The sequence below is a fragment of the Oncorhynchus mykiss genome, chromosome 9, assembly GCF_013265735.2.
Source record: "Oncorhynchus mykiss isolate Arlee chromosome 9, USDA_OmykA_1.1, whole genome shotgun sequence".
NCBI lineage: Eukaryota > Metazoa > Chordata > Actinopteri > Salmoniformes > Salmonidae > Oncorhynchus > Oncorhynchus mykiss.
The window spans coordinates 39,239,420-39,257,114 of NC_048573.1; the positions used below are offsets into that span (position 1 = coordinate 39,239,420).

The 17,695-nt window shown below is 45.9% G+C and overlaps 1 protein-coding gene across 1 annotated transcript; it reads left to right on the top strand.

Moving 5' to 3' along the window:
* Positions 1-759: 759 nt before the first annotated feature.
* LOC110532020 (RNA-binding protein 38) lies at positions 760-17,207 on the top strand. The gene is made up of 4 exons (XM_036987944.1): positions 760-1,269; positions 6,740-6,863; positions 9,654-9,708; positions 13,697-17,207. Exons 1-4 carry the CDS (start codon positions 1,060-1,062, stop codon positions 14,049-14,051), a joined length of 744 nt encoding a protein of 247 aa, XP_036843839.1. The 5' UTR covers positions 760-1,059; the 3' UTR covers positions 14,052-17,207.
* The last annotated feature ends 488 nt before the right edge of the window (positions 17,208-17,695 follow it).

Sequence of the window (17,695 nt, forward strand, 5' to 3'; positions counted from 1 at the left end):
TTTTGGCAATGTAAACATATGTTTCCCATGCCAATAAAGCCCTTTGAATTGAGCGGGAGAGAATACATGGTCACCTCAACATTACAACCTTTTATCTGGTCTTTCCTGTGAATGGTCACCCCTGGCGTGCGCTTTTGTCTTTAATCGTCTCAATTTCCTCTCACCTCAACTGACGTTTTATGGGCGTTACTGTCTCTAGCCAAGCCTTTTGCGCTTGCTGTAGCCCTTAATCAAAAGTGAAGGTGATGTTTTATGGTCAGCAACCTGGAACTTATAAAATGACAGCAACTCAGAATAAACCAGTCCCATGAACATGGGCGCCAGTTTCCATGTTACTTGGAACCAGCTCCACACCGTTTCAATTCATTGTAATACGTTTATTATCCGGTAGTCGTATGTCTTAGAACTCGACATAGTCCCGAAAGGCTGAAAACTGCTACATGAGTCGAATCAAAGCCTAGGCTATTAGCCTACACGTTAAGATGACCTATTGATCACGGTCAAGTATGTTCATGTGGATTCGTTGCAGCATAAAACGGTGTTCTTTGTGTCTTCAAAAGACAAAGACAGGTGTTAGGAGAACGTAAGGGTGCAGCTGGGAGGGCGTGAGCTGCGGAAAGACGTCACACATAAAGTTCACAGGGGGCGTTGCTTCGCTTATGTATTGGCCAAAAAGGGGAGTGGGCGTGTCTGAAACTCCCCTAATATAAATATATATCCCCCCCCCCCCCCCCCCCCCCCCCTCTCTTGTGAGATATTTCGAAGGAGTATTCAAGACACCTGTCAAGAAGGACCTGGAGTGTAGCCCGTACGTTGGTTGCCCTGCTTCGATATAACTCAAAGCATGGAATAAATAAGTATTTTTTGCATCGATACAGCTCGGACGAATCAAGCCTGATTGCGCGCTTGAAAACCAAACCATTGCGCATTTAAATCTTCCATCTCTCCAGCACCAGTTGTGTTGTTTGGAACTTTGATATACCGCCTGTGACTGTTTATATTGTGTGTTTTTTTCCCCCATAGACGGTTTACTTTTTCCATTCGGACGCAGCCGGACAAATGCTTTTCCATCAATTTGTTAACGGAGGTCTGGAGACAATGCATCCCACTATTCAGAATGACACTACTTTCACTAAGATTTTTGTCGGTGGTTTACCTTATCATACCAACAATGCATCCCTTCGAAAATACTTCGAGACGTTCGGGGATATTGACGAGGCCGTTGTGATAACGGACAGACAAACCGGGAAATCCCGAGGATACGGCTTTGTAAGTGTCTCCTACTTCATCTAACACGCTGTGCAATACCCCCTTCCAAATCCTTCCTTTGGCGGGACACGACGCATGTCAGGCTGACTGCTGTTATTTTCTACCCGTGTTCTTTGTTTAGAAACCATTTCATTTGACTGTAAATGTAGCGTATTGTAGGTTACAGGAAGTGGACCACTGTAACGTGTGAGAAATTGTGTGAGTAGTGCGCTACAGAGCGCGTTCCAAAGTGTCAGTTATTGAGCGCACGACATTTTGTTCCCTTTGGTGTCAAAACTCAGTGGTATCATGTAGCTTCACTGATATGTATTTTAATTACACTTTATATTACAAAAGCCTTATAACAAAGTTACTACATTGTAACCAATGATGAAAGTGCCTTGTGGCAGATAAGAAATACCCAGATTAGATTTTCTATCACAGGATACTTTCCCCTAGCCACCTCGAATTAGGCCATTCTCATGCTTACCCAACCACCTTGAATTGAGAACATATTGAAAGTGAGGCTAAAGTTTCAGTTATGTTTTACTGGGTAGGCTGGGCCCACTGCTCGTTTCCCACACCCAACTGTAAAACCATTACGTTTCCTTTACATTTTCTGTATGGATCTGTACATGTGCTGCTGACATTCCCTTATGTATTGGGCTGAAGGTGCTTGTGTAATCTGCAAAGCAAAGAGCACTGGTTCTTAATTTGGTGTTGCACACTTTGTTTCGGCCAACAAGGATGTGCAGTGTTTGTGGCGTTGCAGTCACATGTTTTATCATGAGTAGATTATCTCTTACAAAGTGTAACATCAATTATCTCAGAGTCCTGAATAACAACCCGCTCCCTCTCCAATCACACACACACACACACACACTTCCTCTCATACACAGACAAATACACACACACACACACACAATGATGAACAACATCAAATATATGTGTATAATGTGAGCGTGAGGGTTTTATTTGCTCTGAAATATATCACCCTAATTTGCACGCAAGTTTATTTACACAGTTCAGAACAGTGTTTTTAACCATGTGTAAAAGACAGTTGTAGTACGAATAGCAGGGGAAGATAAGTAAACAGAAAAATATTGGTTGTATTTACAATGTTGTTTGTGTTCCACTGATTGCCCTGTTTTCATCGCAACGGGTCACATGTTGCTGCTATGATTGCACATTGCAATTGTGGTATTTCACCTAACGGATAAGGGAGTTTATCAATGTTTAATTTGTTTTCAAATTCTTTGTGGGTCTGTGTGATCTGTGGGGAATATGTGTCTCTAATATGGGCCTACCTTTGGCAGGAGTTAAGGAAGTGCAGCTCAGTTTCCACCTCATTTTGTGGCAGTGGGCACATAGGCAGACCTGGCTCTCGAGAGAAGAAAGGCTATGGCAGCCTCTCTCAATAGCAAGGTTATGCTCACTATGCTTTTTTTAAATTTGGGTCAGTCACAGTGGTCAGGTATTCTGCTACTGTGTATTCGCTGTTTAGGGTCAGATAGCATCCAGTTTGGTATGTTTTTTTTTTTGTTGATTCTTTCCAGTGTGTCAAATAGTCATCTTTTTGTTTTCTCATAATTTGGTTGGGTCGAATTGTGTTGCTGTCCTTGGCTTCTGTGGAATCTGTTTGTGTTTATGAATAGAGCCCCAGTGTAACGTATACGCTGGGAGTTGGAAAGCAAGTTCAGGGAGTGAATCATTTAATAAATAAACAAACATGGACAAAACAAGAAACACGAGTAGCATGCAGACATGAAACAACGGAACAGAAACAATAACTCCTAGTGAAATAACCAAAGGGAATGACATGTATAGGGAGGTAATAAGGCAGGTGATTGAATCCAGGTGTGTCTGGTGATGCGCTTAATGATGGTGACAGGTGTGCGTAATAATGAGCAGCCTGGTGACCTCAAGCGCCGGAGAGGGAATATACGGGACAGTACCCCCTCCCTAACACGCGGCTCCAACCGCAGGACGCCGACCAGAGGGACGGTCCCAAGGACCAGTCTCTTCTGCTGAGGCGCGGGAGCCGGCTGAGGCGTGGGAGCCTGACGAGCCGACCGGGCCATTGGAGCCTGACGAAGCAGCCGAGGCATTGCAGCCTGCCGAGCCAACCAAGTCTTGCGAACCTGATGAGCCAGCTGAGGCATGGGAGCCTGACAAGCTAGCTGAGGCATCCTCGGTAGATTCGGCAACGGATGCTTGACTGGACAACCGGGTCTTGTTACTTGACGAACCTGCTCAGGCATGGAAGCCTGACGAGCCAGCTGAGGCATCCCCGGTTGCGGCACCCGGACCCGACGTTACATAGACTCACAAAAAAACTCCCTGATGCTCCGCTTTGGTGAGGCGTTATTCTGTAACGGACCCCAAACCTCACAACGATGGAGAGCAATGGGTTCTATAACTGATTTGAAGTATTTTTGAACAGATCCTAATGCTTGGGATGTCGAGTTTTATGTTCCTTTTGATGGCATAGAAAGCCCTTCTTGCCTTGTCTCTTAGATCGTTTAGGCCAAGGTAGGTATAATTCTTTGTGTGCTCTGGGGCAACGGTGTCTAGATAGAATTTGTGTTTGTTGTGCTGGCAACTGGACCTTTTTTTGGAATGCCATCATTTTTGTCTGACTGATTTACCGTCATGGCCCAAGTCAACCAATCTGTGCAGAAGATCTCGGTGCTATTGTAGGCCCTCCTTGGTTTGGGACAGAACCACCAGATCATCAGCAAACAGTAGACATTTGACTTCAGAGTTTAGTAGGGTGTGGCCGGGTGCTGCAGATTGTTCTAGTGCCCTCACCAATTCATTGATATAAGACTCTGGCCAGTTTATTAGGTAAACCCATCTAGTACCGGGTTGGACCCTTTACACCCAGAACAGCCAGAATTATTTGGGGCTTGGTGTTCAATCTTGCCCAATTGGTATCATGGGGCCTCACGTGTGCCAGGAAAACATTCCCCACACCAGTCACCACTGCCACAAGCATGCACCGTTGACACCAGGCAGGAAAGGTCCATGGACTCCTGCTGCTTATGCCAAATCCTGACTCAGCCATCAGCATGACGCAACAGGAACTGCGATTCGTTTTTCTATTTCTCAATGGTCCAGTGTTGGTGATTGTGTGCCCACCAGAGCCCCTTCGTGTTTTTAGCTGATAGTAGTGGAACCCGGTGTGGTCGCTTGCTGCAATAGCCCATCCTTGACAAGGATCCACGAGTTGTGTTCTCCGAGATGCCGTTCTGCACACCACAGTTGTACTGCGGCGTTATCTCTCTGTACGTGGCCCGCCTTTTAGCTTGCAAGAATCTTACCATTCTCCTTCGACCTCTCTCATCAACGTGCTGTTTTCGCCCGCAGGACTGCCGCTGACGGGATGTTTTTGTTTGTCGTTCCATTCTCGGTAAACCCTAGACACTGTCGTGCGTGAAAAGCCCAGGTAGACAGCTGTTGGATCTGGCGCACCTGGCACTGACGATCATGCCACGCTCAACGATGCATTGGTCACAAGTTTTGCCCATTCCTAACGTTCAATCGTACGTACACTATGCCTCAATGCCTGCCTGTTTTATATGCTGTAGCTATTTGTGTTTGTTTAATGTGTTCCAATTTCCCCAGAAGTGATTTGGTTCTATACATTCACATTGAGCTGTTTTCTGACATGCTGTTCCTTCTTTTTTCTTAGCGTATTTCGGTTCTGTTTTAGTGAAGATGTAGATTCTGGTTTTCTGGGTCTCTTAGTTTTTGGTTGGATAGGTTTCTTAATTCTGGATTTGCATTCTTCATCAAACCATTTCTCATTGTTAGTTTTCTTATGTTTTTTCGCTGGACTTTTTAGAATTTGATATGTTAGCTAATACTGTAGGTCAAATATACTGTTCTGTGTCTATTCCCTGTTTCACACCTGGTCGTTTGGTGGATGTGAATACCAGCTCTCTGTAACCTAGAGGGCAACCAGTGGGTCCGTCTCCTCTATACCATATTTCTTGCAGGGTGACAATGTCTGTATTTCTGATTTCTTTGCTGGGGTCTGGGTTCCTTCTATTTAGGCCAAAAGCCTACTCATGGGGTTGCTCGTCTGTGGGGGGTGTGGACCTACTCACTTTGGGTGGAGGAGTCGTCACCAACAGAGCTTCTCCTGCTGTGCTCTCTCTTTGATTCTGTGAAAGTCCTGTCGGAAGTATTTGATGTTGCCCTGCACGGCCACTGTTCCAGGCGGTCTCAGTTTCAGGGTCCTCCTTTTTCACTATTCAGATTTTCCACCCTCTGCCTCTGATAGAGGGGTAGTGTGCTTATGTTCCCAGTCTTGTAATCGTCCACAAATAGGGTCTCTGGATTGTCCCTGAGGAGCTTCTGTTTGTACTGTTTTTCGTGCAGTCTCTCTCCCTTTGTTCCCCTCCTACTCCCTTTCTCTCTCTCCCCCTCCCCATTTATAGCTCAATGCTCTCTTTCCCTCTCTCCCTCTCTGGGGTAGACTGTGTGTTAGCAGAAGGTAATCCCCTGGTCACAGAGGTGTGACGTGTTGGCGCTCTGAGATAAGGCTGCAGTTTCTTTTTTGACTTCCTTCCACACAGACAGACACCACCCCCCTTTGTCAAGCTGTGTGTGGTTATGAGAAAAGGGGGGGGGGGGGAGGGAGAGTGTCAGCGAGAGAGATGGATAAAAAGACAAGAGAGAGATGAGGGGAGCTGCGTTAAAGCAATGCATATTTTCCCTACATGCCTGTTCATACTCATGTTGATGAGTTTAGCAAGCCAACCAGTGCGTGTTCTGTCTCTGGCCCAGGCCGGACAGTCTTCCCGTTTTCAACCCTGACTTACCATAGCGGTCTAATTCCCCCGGCAGCCTTCAGAAACACAGCAATCAACCCGTCCAGAGCACAGACAATGTTCGCATAGGACTCCAGAGTATGATGCTTTGAAATAAAAGCAGAAAAAGAACGCAGTCCCATTAGTGCCCTGTACTGTTACTAATTTCATGTTTCGGTTCACTTCGCCTCATTTATTAGCAGAGTTTGCGACTACTCTTACTGTAATGCCTGAATCTATACTGTAATAGATGCAGTCACAGCTGTGTGTGTGTGAGAGAGAGAGAGACAATGAATGTGTGTTTCAATGTACCATGTTACTGTTTGCTCTTATTTAGCATCCCATTGTTAGTAACATAATGATAGAATTGAAAGATACCCTTCCCCCCTCCCTGCACACCCAGACACCCACTATTCCCTGTGATAGGTCAGGATGCCGGTGCCCCCTAACCTGAGAGACTTACTCCCCCACAGCAGCAGACGGCTCAGCCCTGAAATCCTCTGTTTCATACTTTACCATCACACACTATGTTATAACCGCACAGGATCTTACTATCTACTAGAGCTCAAAGAGTACAGTATGAACACTGATACGCTTTACTGGGATTACAGGGAGTTACCGGATTGATCAATTCCTGACACCCAAACCTGTGTGTTCTTTCCTCTTCCTGTCAGGTGACTATGATGGACAGAGGGGCAGCAGAGCGGGCATGTAAAGACCCCAACCCCATCATCGACGGTAGGAAGGCTAACATCAACCTGGCCTACCTGGGAGCCAAGCCACGCAGCCCACAGACAGGTGTTACACACACACACACACACACACTCTTTCTCTCATACACAGACATACAGGTGAGCGCAGCAGATGACACACTCTGTTGGCTACTATTATAGCTACATTCCTCTAGACTATACGGTACACAGACAACACACTTGGTGACACACGCAGCTTCTCCCTGAGGCCGTGTAGTCAGGCTCGTGTTAACTACTAGCCTACCACCGACCTGTTAACCACCAGCCTACCATCAGCCTGTTAACCACCAGCCTACCATCAGCCTGTTAACCACCAGCCTACCATCAGCCTGTTAACCACCAGACTACCACCAACCTGTTAACCACCAGACTACCACCAACCTGTTAACCACCAGACTACCACCAACCTGTTAACCACCAGACTACCACCAACCTGTTAACCACCAGCCTACCACCAGCCTGTTAACCACCAGCCTACCACCAGCCTGTTAACCACCAGCCTGTTAACCACCAGCCTACCACCAGCCTGTTAACCACCAACCTGTTAACCACCAGCCTACCACCAGCCTGTTAACCACCAGCCTACCACCAGCCTGTTAACCGCCAGCCTGTTGACCACCAGACTACCACCAGCCTGTTAACCACCAGTCTACCACCAGCCTGTTAACCACCAGCCTGTTAACCGCCAGCCTGTTAACCGCCAGCCTGTTGACCACCAGACTACCACCAGCCTGTTAACCACCAGCCTGTTAACCACCAGCCTGTTAACCACCAGTATGTTAACCACCAGCCTGTTAACCACCAGACTACCACCAACCTGTTAACCACCAGACTACCACCAACCTGTTAACCACCAGACTACCACCAACCTGTTAACCACCAGACTACCACCAACCTGTTAAGCACCAGACTACCACCAACCTGTTAACCACCAGACTACCACCAACCTGTTAACCACCAGACTACCACCAACCTGTTAACCACCAGACTACCACCAACCTGTTAACCACCAGACTACCACCAACCTGTTAACCACCAGCCTACCACCAGCCTGTTAACCACCAGCCTACCACCAGCCTGTTAACCACCAGTCTACCACCAACCTGTTAACCACCAGCCTACCACCAGCCTGTTAACCACCAGTCTACCACCAACCTGTTAACCACCAGCCTACCACCAGCCTGTTAACCACCAGTCTACCACCAACCTGTTAACCACCAGCCTGTTAACCACCAGCCTGTTAACCACCAGCCTGTTAACCACCAGCCTGTTGACCACCAGCCTGTTGACCACCAGCCTGTTAACCACCAGCCTGTTGACCACCAGCTTGTTAACCACCAGCCTGTTAACCACCAGCCTGTTAACCACCAGCTTGTTAACCACCAGCCTGTTAACCACCAGCTTGTTGACCACCAGCCTGTTAACCACCAGCCTGTTAACCACCAGCCTGTTAACCACCAGCCTGTTAACCACCAGCCTGTTAACCACCAGCTTGTTAACCACCAGCATGTTAACCACCAGCCTGTTAACCACCAGCTTGTTAACCACCAGCCTGTTAGCCACCAGCTTGTTAACCACCTTTTAGCCACCAGCCTGTTAACCACCAGCCTGTTAACCACCAGCTTGTTAACCACCTGTTAACCACCAGCCTGTTAACCACCAGCTTGTTAACCACCAGCTTGTTAACCACCTGTTAGCCACCAGCCTGTTAGCCACCAGCTTGTTAACCACCTGTTAGCCACCAGCTTGTTAACCACCTGTTAGCCACCAGCCTGTTAACCACCAGCCTGTTAACCACCAGCTTGTTAACCACCAGCCTGTTAACCACCAGCTTGTTAACCACCAGCCTGTTAACCACCAGCCTGTTAACCACCAGCCTGTTAACCACCAGCCTGTTAACCACCAGCTTGTTAACCACCAGCTTGTTAACCACCAGCCTGTTAACCACCAGCTTGTTAACCACCAGGCTGTTAACCACTAGCCTCTTTTTCCCATTGACTCCACACACTCACTCTCCTCTCAGCCTGTGGAGAAAATACAGGGATAAAATCTAGTGCACCACTATATAGATGACAGGATGTCATTTTTAGATGTAGCATATGTGTGAATGACGCACAGCAGTATACTGTACCTCTGTTGGGGTGTTGTTGCTATGTTACACTCCAAACATGCAGTTGATGAGATGTCAGAGCATGGTATTTAGGTATTTTGTGTGAGATGAGAGAGTCTGTGTGTGTGGTGGTGGGGGTGATCATGAGGGGGGGGGGGGGGGAGAAATAACAGCAGATCTGACTCTTCCTTGTCCTGTGTGACTCAACTCACCCAGGGAGTCATGATAAACAGAACATTACCATGGGGGGGGGTCTGTGTGTGTCTGTGTAAGAGTTAGGCACATTAAGTGTTTGTGAGAGGAAAAAGGAGTTTGAACGTAGTGAGATATTGAGAGGGAGGGAGAGCGCAATACAAGGAAGGAAGGAAGGAGAGATGAGTCTCCTATCTTCACATTCATGGTGAACTCAGGAGTCAACGAGGTCAGAGCTGTGTGTGTGTGTGTGGTTTCTCGTCAGTGTCCCCGTAGATTCTTGGTTTCGCTTATTTAAACAGTGCCAGAGTCTGTTCAGCTCACCAAGGGAGGGAAAGACGGAGGGACAGAGAGATGAAAAGTAAATGAGTGGTAGGATCTCTTCCTCCAGGCACCCTGTCCCTTATACAAGCTCTGTATGTCTGTCTGTCCTAGTCTGATTTCCATCTTGTCCTCTCAGATGATGTCCCTCACTGCTGTTTTTATATAGTGTCTGATGGTCTCTGACCCTGCTGGGTTCTCTCTGCCACACAGGTTTCTCCATCGGTGTGCAGCAGGTCCATCCCGCCCTGATCCAGAGGCAGTATGGGTAAGAAGGAACCACTCTCTCCGTCTCTGTCGGCCTCTTCCCCTAATCTCTTCCTTTCATCTTTTCCTCTTGTCAATTTGTCTGTCTAGTTGTGTGTTCGGCACATGTTGTAACTGACAGTCCCAGTGGTCTCGTAGAGTCTGAGAATGACCCCTCAGCCAGCTGTGCTACCATCGGTTACAAGAGAACACAACTCAGTGAGAATATCCAGACACTAACTTGCTTCACTTAACTGGCGGGCCTGCTGCTGTTTCCTAACATGGATACATTTGGACATGGGGATATTCTTAGCCTGCTTATGGCTCTCCCTCCCCCTCTATCTTTCTTTCCTTCTCTCTCTCTCTTCCTCCCCCTCAGTATCTTTCCTTCATCTCGCTCTCCCTCTATCTTTCCTGCATCTCTCTTGCTCTCTTTCTCTCTTTCCTCCCCCTCTGTATCTTTCCTTCTCTCTCTCTCTTTCCTCCCCCTCTGTATCTTTCCTTCTCTCTCTCTCTTTCCTCCCCCTCTGTATCTTTCCTTCTCTCTCTCTCTTTCCTCCCCCTCTGTATCTTTCCTTCTCTCTCTCTCTCTCTTTCCTCCCCCTCTGTATCTTTCCTTCTCTCTCTCTCTCTCTTTCCTCCCCCTCTGTATCTTTCCTTCTCTCTCTCTCTCTCTTTCCTCCCCCTCTGTATCTTTCCTTCTCTCTCTCTCTCTCTTTCCTCCCCCTCTGTATCTTTCCTTCTCTTTCCTCCCCCTCTGTATCTTTCCTTCTCTCTCTCTCTCTCTCTTTCCTAACCCTATGTATCTTTCCTTCTCTCTCTCTCTCTCTCTTTCCTAACCCTATGTATCTTTCCTTCTCTCTCTCTCTTTCCTAACCCTCTGTAACGAGTGTGTTGTGATAACAGGCTGAGTAGAGAAGTGAGGGGTTGGCCTGTGAGTCAGGGTGTGATAGATGGGTGAACAGTCTCAGTGGCATGGGATGTGCGTGTGCTTGTTTGTGTGTCTGTGGGAAAGAGCACTGTTGACACTTAAAACAGTTTCAGTCAACTCACGCATACTGGTAAGTGGCAGGCTATTTCTGAATATTTGGTACCAAAGTTATTACAGTGATCTACAATGATTGGACAAAACATTAGGAGCACCTTACTAATGTTTTGTTGCACACCCTTTTGCCCTCAGAACAGCCTGAATTCATCGGGGCATGGACTCTACAAGGTGTTGAAAATGTTCCACGGGGATGTTGGCCCATGTTGACTCCAAAGCTTCCTTACACTTCTGTCAAGTTGGCTGGTGTCCTTTGAGTGGTTGACCATTCTTGATACACATGGAAAACTGTTGAGTGTGAAAAACTCAGCAGCGTTGCAGTTCTTGGCACAAACCGGTGCGCCTGGCACCTACTACCATACCCCTTTCAAAGGCACTTACATCTTTTGTCTTGCTTAAAAATCCCTCTTTAACTTGCCTCCTCCCCTTCGTCTACACTGATTGAATTGGATTTAACAGGTGACATCAATAAGAGATCATAGACTGACCAGGTGAACGCTATGTCATGGAAAGAGCTTTTGTGCATGTTTTGTACACTCAGTGTACTTCACAACTAACTTAGTTTGACCCAGAAATAAAACATCTCTCTGGCATTTGTTTGGTCAGAAGGGAGATGACCAGAGCTGTCCATGGTTTCTGATGAGTGCTATACTATATTAGGCTAAATGATCCTTTCCTATTCTGTGAGGCCAGTCTTATTGGGGTGTGTGTTCTGTGGGAGCAGGGATTGTGATAGGCCCTTCAAACCCCCATGGCTCGCAGGGCTATTAATATTGCAGCCGCTGGCTTTCAATTATTGAATGATATATTGAGTGGTAAGGGAATTGAGGCTGACCCAAATGAGCCTGTGAATGAATTATGGTGGGCTGATTGAATGTCTCCTTCAGAGAACCAATGGACAATTAAAGCACAAGTGCACCCTCTCTTCTACTGGGTTTGATCTTGATTAAGTCGCTGTCTGTCTGCCACAACAATGAAAAGGACTTCCTATTTTCTTAATCTTTTGCGGAAGTCACTTAGTATGGGGTGGATTGATCTATCTTCATGAAGTCTTGACTACTACTACTCTGAAGTCTTGACTACCCCCCCCCCCCCCAAAAAAAACCCCATCCAAACTCATAATTGTGGCGGTAAGTAAGCACCAATAGAGTCGGGCTCCTTCTGTGGGGCTCTGTCTGTCTGTCTATCCTATTGTAAAGGGCAAATAACAAAGATAAACAGAGCGTCTGTCCCCAGCCTTGGTGTACATGGATGTTTAAGAGGAGAGGGGACTAATGGTAGGAGTGGCTGTGAAGAGGTGTGTGTGAATGCAAGTTGGGGGGGGGGGGTCAGAATGTGGTCCAGTGGCTGCCTGTAGGACCCAGAGTTGGCAAGGCAGCCGCTGAGGCACCATCTGGTCCAGCTAGCTGGCAGGGCAGACACCAGGCAGGGCGCTGACAGAGAAGTGAGATTTGGCACTTTATTCAAATTCTGTTCTTTTTTTGAAGGAGGAGAGGAAGGAGGAGGCCGGGCGGGTGCAGTGTGGTGGGGTGTGTTTCCTGTTGAAACACAGAGACAGGGTGGGGTTTGAGGGGAGGAGGGGGGGGATTATAGGGCTCAGTCACTGCAAACACACATCTGGGAAGGCAGGCAGGATTTGAGGGCTGGTGTGTGTGTGTGTGTGTGTCCATGTGTGAAGTTGTGTTGTCCTTTGCTGAAGTGGCAGTGTTACGGTGTCAGCATGCTTCAGTTCGGCTGGCAGCTAGCCAAAGTCGACTAGGCGAACCCAACGAGTGTGCCCGCATACTCCCTTAAAATGCATTCGCTTGAAAAATGAGAAAAAGCAGAAATAGTGCTGTTTGTCCGCTTCGAGACACTGGAGCAGTATACACTTCCTCAAAATAGCCAGAATTAATCTAAGATAACTCAAGACATCTGTCATTACTTTTGAACTTTTTGCAGAAGAGATCTTAGTCACACAATTTGACATCGAATGTGTGGTGAAGTATTGCATTACATCAGAACTAGTTGCAATGTCTCGTTGAATGACAGCAAAGTGTTCATGGAAGAATCCCTACTGTTAACCAATCACCGACGAAAGGGTGTAGACTTCGGCTACCGACTTTGGCTTGCCTCTAGAAAAAGTTTTGTGTGCCCGAACAACCGGAAAAACCCTCACCGAAGGTGATAATATATGCACAACGCCTTCCGAACTGTCTCGGCTGGGAAGCATGCGGTCGCCTTTAGAATGGCTCAAACTGAGCCTCTCTTGTAAAACAGCATACCATCCAAACTGAGCCTCTCTCTCTCTCCCCTCCTCCCTCCTTTATTATTGGCAGTCTCCTCATTCCCCTACATTTCCCTCCTTTACGTTCTCTTTGTTGCCTGTATTCTACCCTCTATATCCTCTGGACATGGAGATAGTCTCGCCTCTCCTGAGTCGTCCCCCCCCCCCCCCCCCTGTCTCTTCTCTCTATCTATTGAGCATTGGGGTGAAGTCCTTTTCCCTCAGGTGTTATTTTCTGCTTCCCAGGGACGTAATTAGACAAAGCTCTCCACTAAAATAGCCAATTATAAAAACCCAGTTGTTACAATCCCCCTGATGAAAGGGATTGACATTCAGAGACATTTTATCACGTGCCCATCTCACATTCTACGGTATTATTTTACAAGGATCCTGATCTACACATTGTGTGTGCTTGACGTAAATCTTTACATACAGTATTCGGGTAATACTATGCTAAAGCTAGCACTATTCGAAAGCTGAGTGTTCCATGCCATATGTCAGTCATTCACTGGGCATACTGGGTACTGTGTGTCCCCTGTAATTACAGTGGTGTGGTACATCATCTGTAGATACTCTAGTGTACGTGCCTCTTTCTCCACGATGGCTGAGCCGTATGTGTGTCCTCAGGCCTGTGTATACCTTCCCAATGTATAACCGCATGCTGTACACTTGTATCTATAATGTTCTCTGTCTCTTCAGATTGGCCCAGCAGTATGTGTACCCCCAGGCCTTCCTCCAGCCCAGCCTGTTGCTCCAGTCCCACCTCAGCCCCTCTCAGGCCTCCCTCTCCTCCCCGTATCTGGACTATAGCTCAGCCTATGCCCCCTACACCTCCACCCCCTCCACTGGCCTGGAGCACTACCCCTACGCCCCCTCGCCCTCCGCTAGCTACCTCCGCTACAGCTACTCCCCCGCCACACCAGGCCCTACCATGTCTGCCCCCCCCACCCCTCCCACACCCATCCACCTCTCCCTCAACCCCCTCACTGGCCTCTCTGCCCCCCCTGCAGCCTACCTCCAATATCCCCTCCACCACCCCGACCGTATGCAGTGAGGGGGGCCTGGGCTATGGAGGTGAGTGAGGGTAATCGGAGGGGGACACATGACAACAATGTATGCAGACTTGGAACAAAGAGGATTATTGCACTATGACCTGTGACATCATCAGGACGAGACTCCCGGAAACCAAGGAGAGAGTGGGGTCAGAATCCAAAGGGCTTTGTGAAAACAAAGAAAAACAAAACACACTGAGATTTCTTCCTGTTTTTCTATTAGGGTTATTATCCATTATTGTTATCGTAGTTGTTACTATACTACTATTGCTGTTGTCGCCAATGTTTATATGAATGTTTGACGAGCTCTCCTGGTGTCCGATGCCAAACGTGATGGAGTCAATGGACCATGAGAACACAAGAAGAGGAGAATTAATCATTCGAGAACCTACCACCTTCCACTCCTTACCCGCAGAGACCACCCACCCTCGTACACAAATAGCTACGACTTTTCTGAGCAGCCCTTTAAATGCAGTGGATGGGGTTTGAAGGTTGGGCGAAGATGGGTTGGATAGCCATTATAGGTCACCAGATTCTCCGCCTCACTCTTCCAGAAGTTACTGCTGAACATTTAATTAGCGAGGTGAGACAGACGCAGCATGATAGAATTAGAATACTAGAATGGACATGAACCTTCTTATGATGGTCCAAAGGTCAGCCATGTTGGTCAGGGTGATGGTCAACCATGGTTTGCCAGTGCTGTGATAAGGTATTGTGTAAAGCAATGAATGTGAAGAATTTATCAGTACTGTGTTAGCTAGCTAGCCAGCCAGGTTTAGAGAAATTATTCTATAAATTTGTCAAATTAACTGCCAATATACCAACATTCCATTCAAAAAATTGTGAATTCACAGCCATACACTGGCGCCAATCAGTTAATGGGACTTAGACACATTGTAAATGCAACAAGTACTGATATTGTATCACATAATAGCACTCACAGCTTTCTGTTTACATATATTTCAGAGGCTATTTTATCGCCCCCTCTAGTAATTTAGTAGGATTTACAGTACCTTCAGAAAGTACTCATACCCCTGCTACAGCCTGTTACAACCTGAATTTAAAAATTATTAAATATTTTTTCTTTCTCACCCATCTACACACAACTCCTCATAATGACAAAGTGAAAACATGTTTTTAGAAAGTTTAGCAAATTTTTTTTTAAGAAAAGAAAATATCTAATTTACATAAGTATTCACATCCCTGAGTCAATACTTTGTAGAAACACCTTTGGCAGCGATTACAGCTGTGAGTCTTTCTGGGTAGGTCTCTAAGAGCTTTGTACACTTGGATTGGACAATATTTGACCATTTTATTATTTTCAAAAGTCTTCAAGCTCTGTCAAATTGGTTGTTGATCATTGCTAGACATCCATTTTCAGGTCTTGCCATATATTTTCAAGTAGATTGAAGTCCAAACTGTGACTCAGCCACTCAGGAACATTCACTGTCTTTTTGATTTGCAACTCCAGTTTAGATGTGGCCTTGTGTCTTAAGTTATTGTCCTGCTGAAAGGTGAATTAATCTCCCAATGTCTGGTGGAAAGCAGACTGAACCAGGATTTTGCCTATGCTTAGCTCCATTTTTTTTATCCTGAAAAACTCCCCAGTCCTTAATGATTACAAGCATACCCATAACATGATGCAGCCACCACTATGCTTGAAAAGATGTAGAGTGGTACTTAGCAATGTGTTGTATTTGATTTGCCCCAAACGTAACACTTTGTATTCAGGACATAAAATGAATTGCTTTGACACATGTTTTGCAGTATTACTTTAGTCCTTGTTGGCAAACAGGATGCATGTTTTGGAACATTTTTTATTTTGTACAGGCTTCCTTCTTTTGACTCTGTCAATTAGGTTAATATTGTGGAGTAACTGTAATGTTGTTGATCCATCCTCAGTTTTCTCCGATCACAAACTATAATCACAAACTCACCCTTGGCCTCATGGTGAAATCCCTGAGCGGTTTCCTTCTTCTCCGGCAACTGAATTATCTTTGTAATGACTGGATGTATTGATACATCTTCCAAAGTGTGATTAATAACTTAACCATGCTAAAAGTGATATTCAAAAAATACCTCCCTGGTGTTTGTGGTTGAATCTGTGTTTGAACTTCACTACTCAACTGAGAAAATGTTAAAAAACATAAGTTTGACATTATCCCCATATGGTGTGTAGGCCAGTGACAAATTCTCAATTTAATCCTTTTTTAAATTCAGGCTGTAACGCAACAAAATGTGGGAAAAAGTCCAAGGGAAGACTTTCTGAAGGCACTGTATATGGGCAGCATCCTCTTCTGGACTTCCTTCAGGAATACCTTTCTGAATGTGGCCTTAACACCTCTGTACATTCTATTCTCTACTTCAGAATGTTGTTCTATGTCCATTTTTACAAGATTCATACCTCCAGTGGAAAATGTTTATGCACTCTCTGTTGTCTCTGCTTGTCCGTCTATCTGCTCTATTCCCATTTTCCATGTCCTCCATATTTGTGAGTAAATTATTGCAGATTGAGATAATCACAATTTCACTGAATATGCCATTTATTATTATTCTAATGGAGTATGGGATGAATATGTATAAGGTAGACAACACTGTAACATATGCTTTTTATATAATTGTTACCTAAGATATTCACGTCAAAGCAGATTTTAGTAAAGTATCTATTTCCATATTCATCATCATTCGAGACCTGCAGCAGCTGGGGTAACTGACTATCTCAGTATTTTTTAACATGAGCAGATGCAGAAAACAATACAGGCTGTGCTATTTGGTATTGGAATAGTAACGCGATGTTATAACGATACAATAGTTGTCTATCAGGGAAGGTGAAATGATCTCTGCTAGAACCTTCGTGTCCATACTTGACTGATTGATGCTATATGGGGGGGGGGGGGGGTGATTCAGTAGTTGTCTGTGTGTGTGAGGCAGTGAGTACGCGTGAGTGTGCCAGTGTATGAATGTGTTTTTGTTAGCTTCAGTGTCAGTCCCCATTGTGAGAGTCAGCGTTGTGCCATTGTCTCTGGGCCGGCTGCAGTTTAGGGTACAGAGCTGCTCCAGGAGTCTCTGTCTATATAACCACCTTATTCACATGTATGATGAAGCCATACAACCACGAGAAAATATGCATAATAAAAATAATTTGTAATTAAACAAAATGACATGACTGTTTTTTTTTTTTTTTTTTTTGAAAACCAAGATGTCATGACGTGTGCATTAAGTGTTGGTCTACATGCTCTGGTTAATTCACAGATGATGTTTTTGCTAGTGTGTGGACACTGGAGGTCTGGAGTGTTTGGGTGGCTTACCATTACCATCTGTGCTGGACATCTGTGTTGAGTGTGTGTGTGGTGGTGGTGGGAGTATCAGTTTTGAAGAAGACATTTCGAGAAAATATTCAAAGTGAAGAAAGACATACACTTGGATTACACACAGACTTCATTTCTACACCAACTCCTTCGAATCTTCCCTTTTTCAACCAGACAATAATTCTGTTGTGTCTGGGGTAAAACGCTGCTGTCTTATCGATGTGGGAAACACCCACAGCCTTAACCCTCCATACTCCAGCACACAGACAGTATTGCTCAAACACCGGAGGCTGGTGAGAGCTGGAACAAAGTCAACTGGAGGAGTCTCATGGCCATAC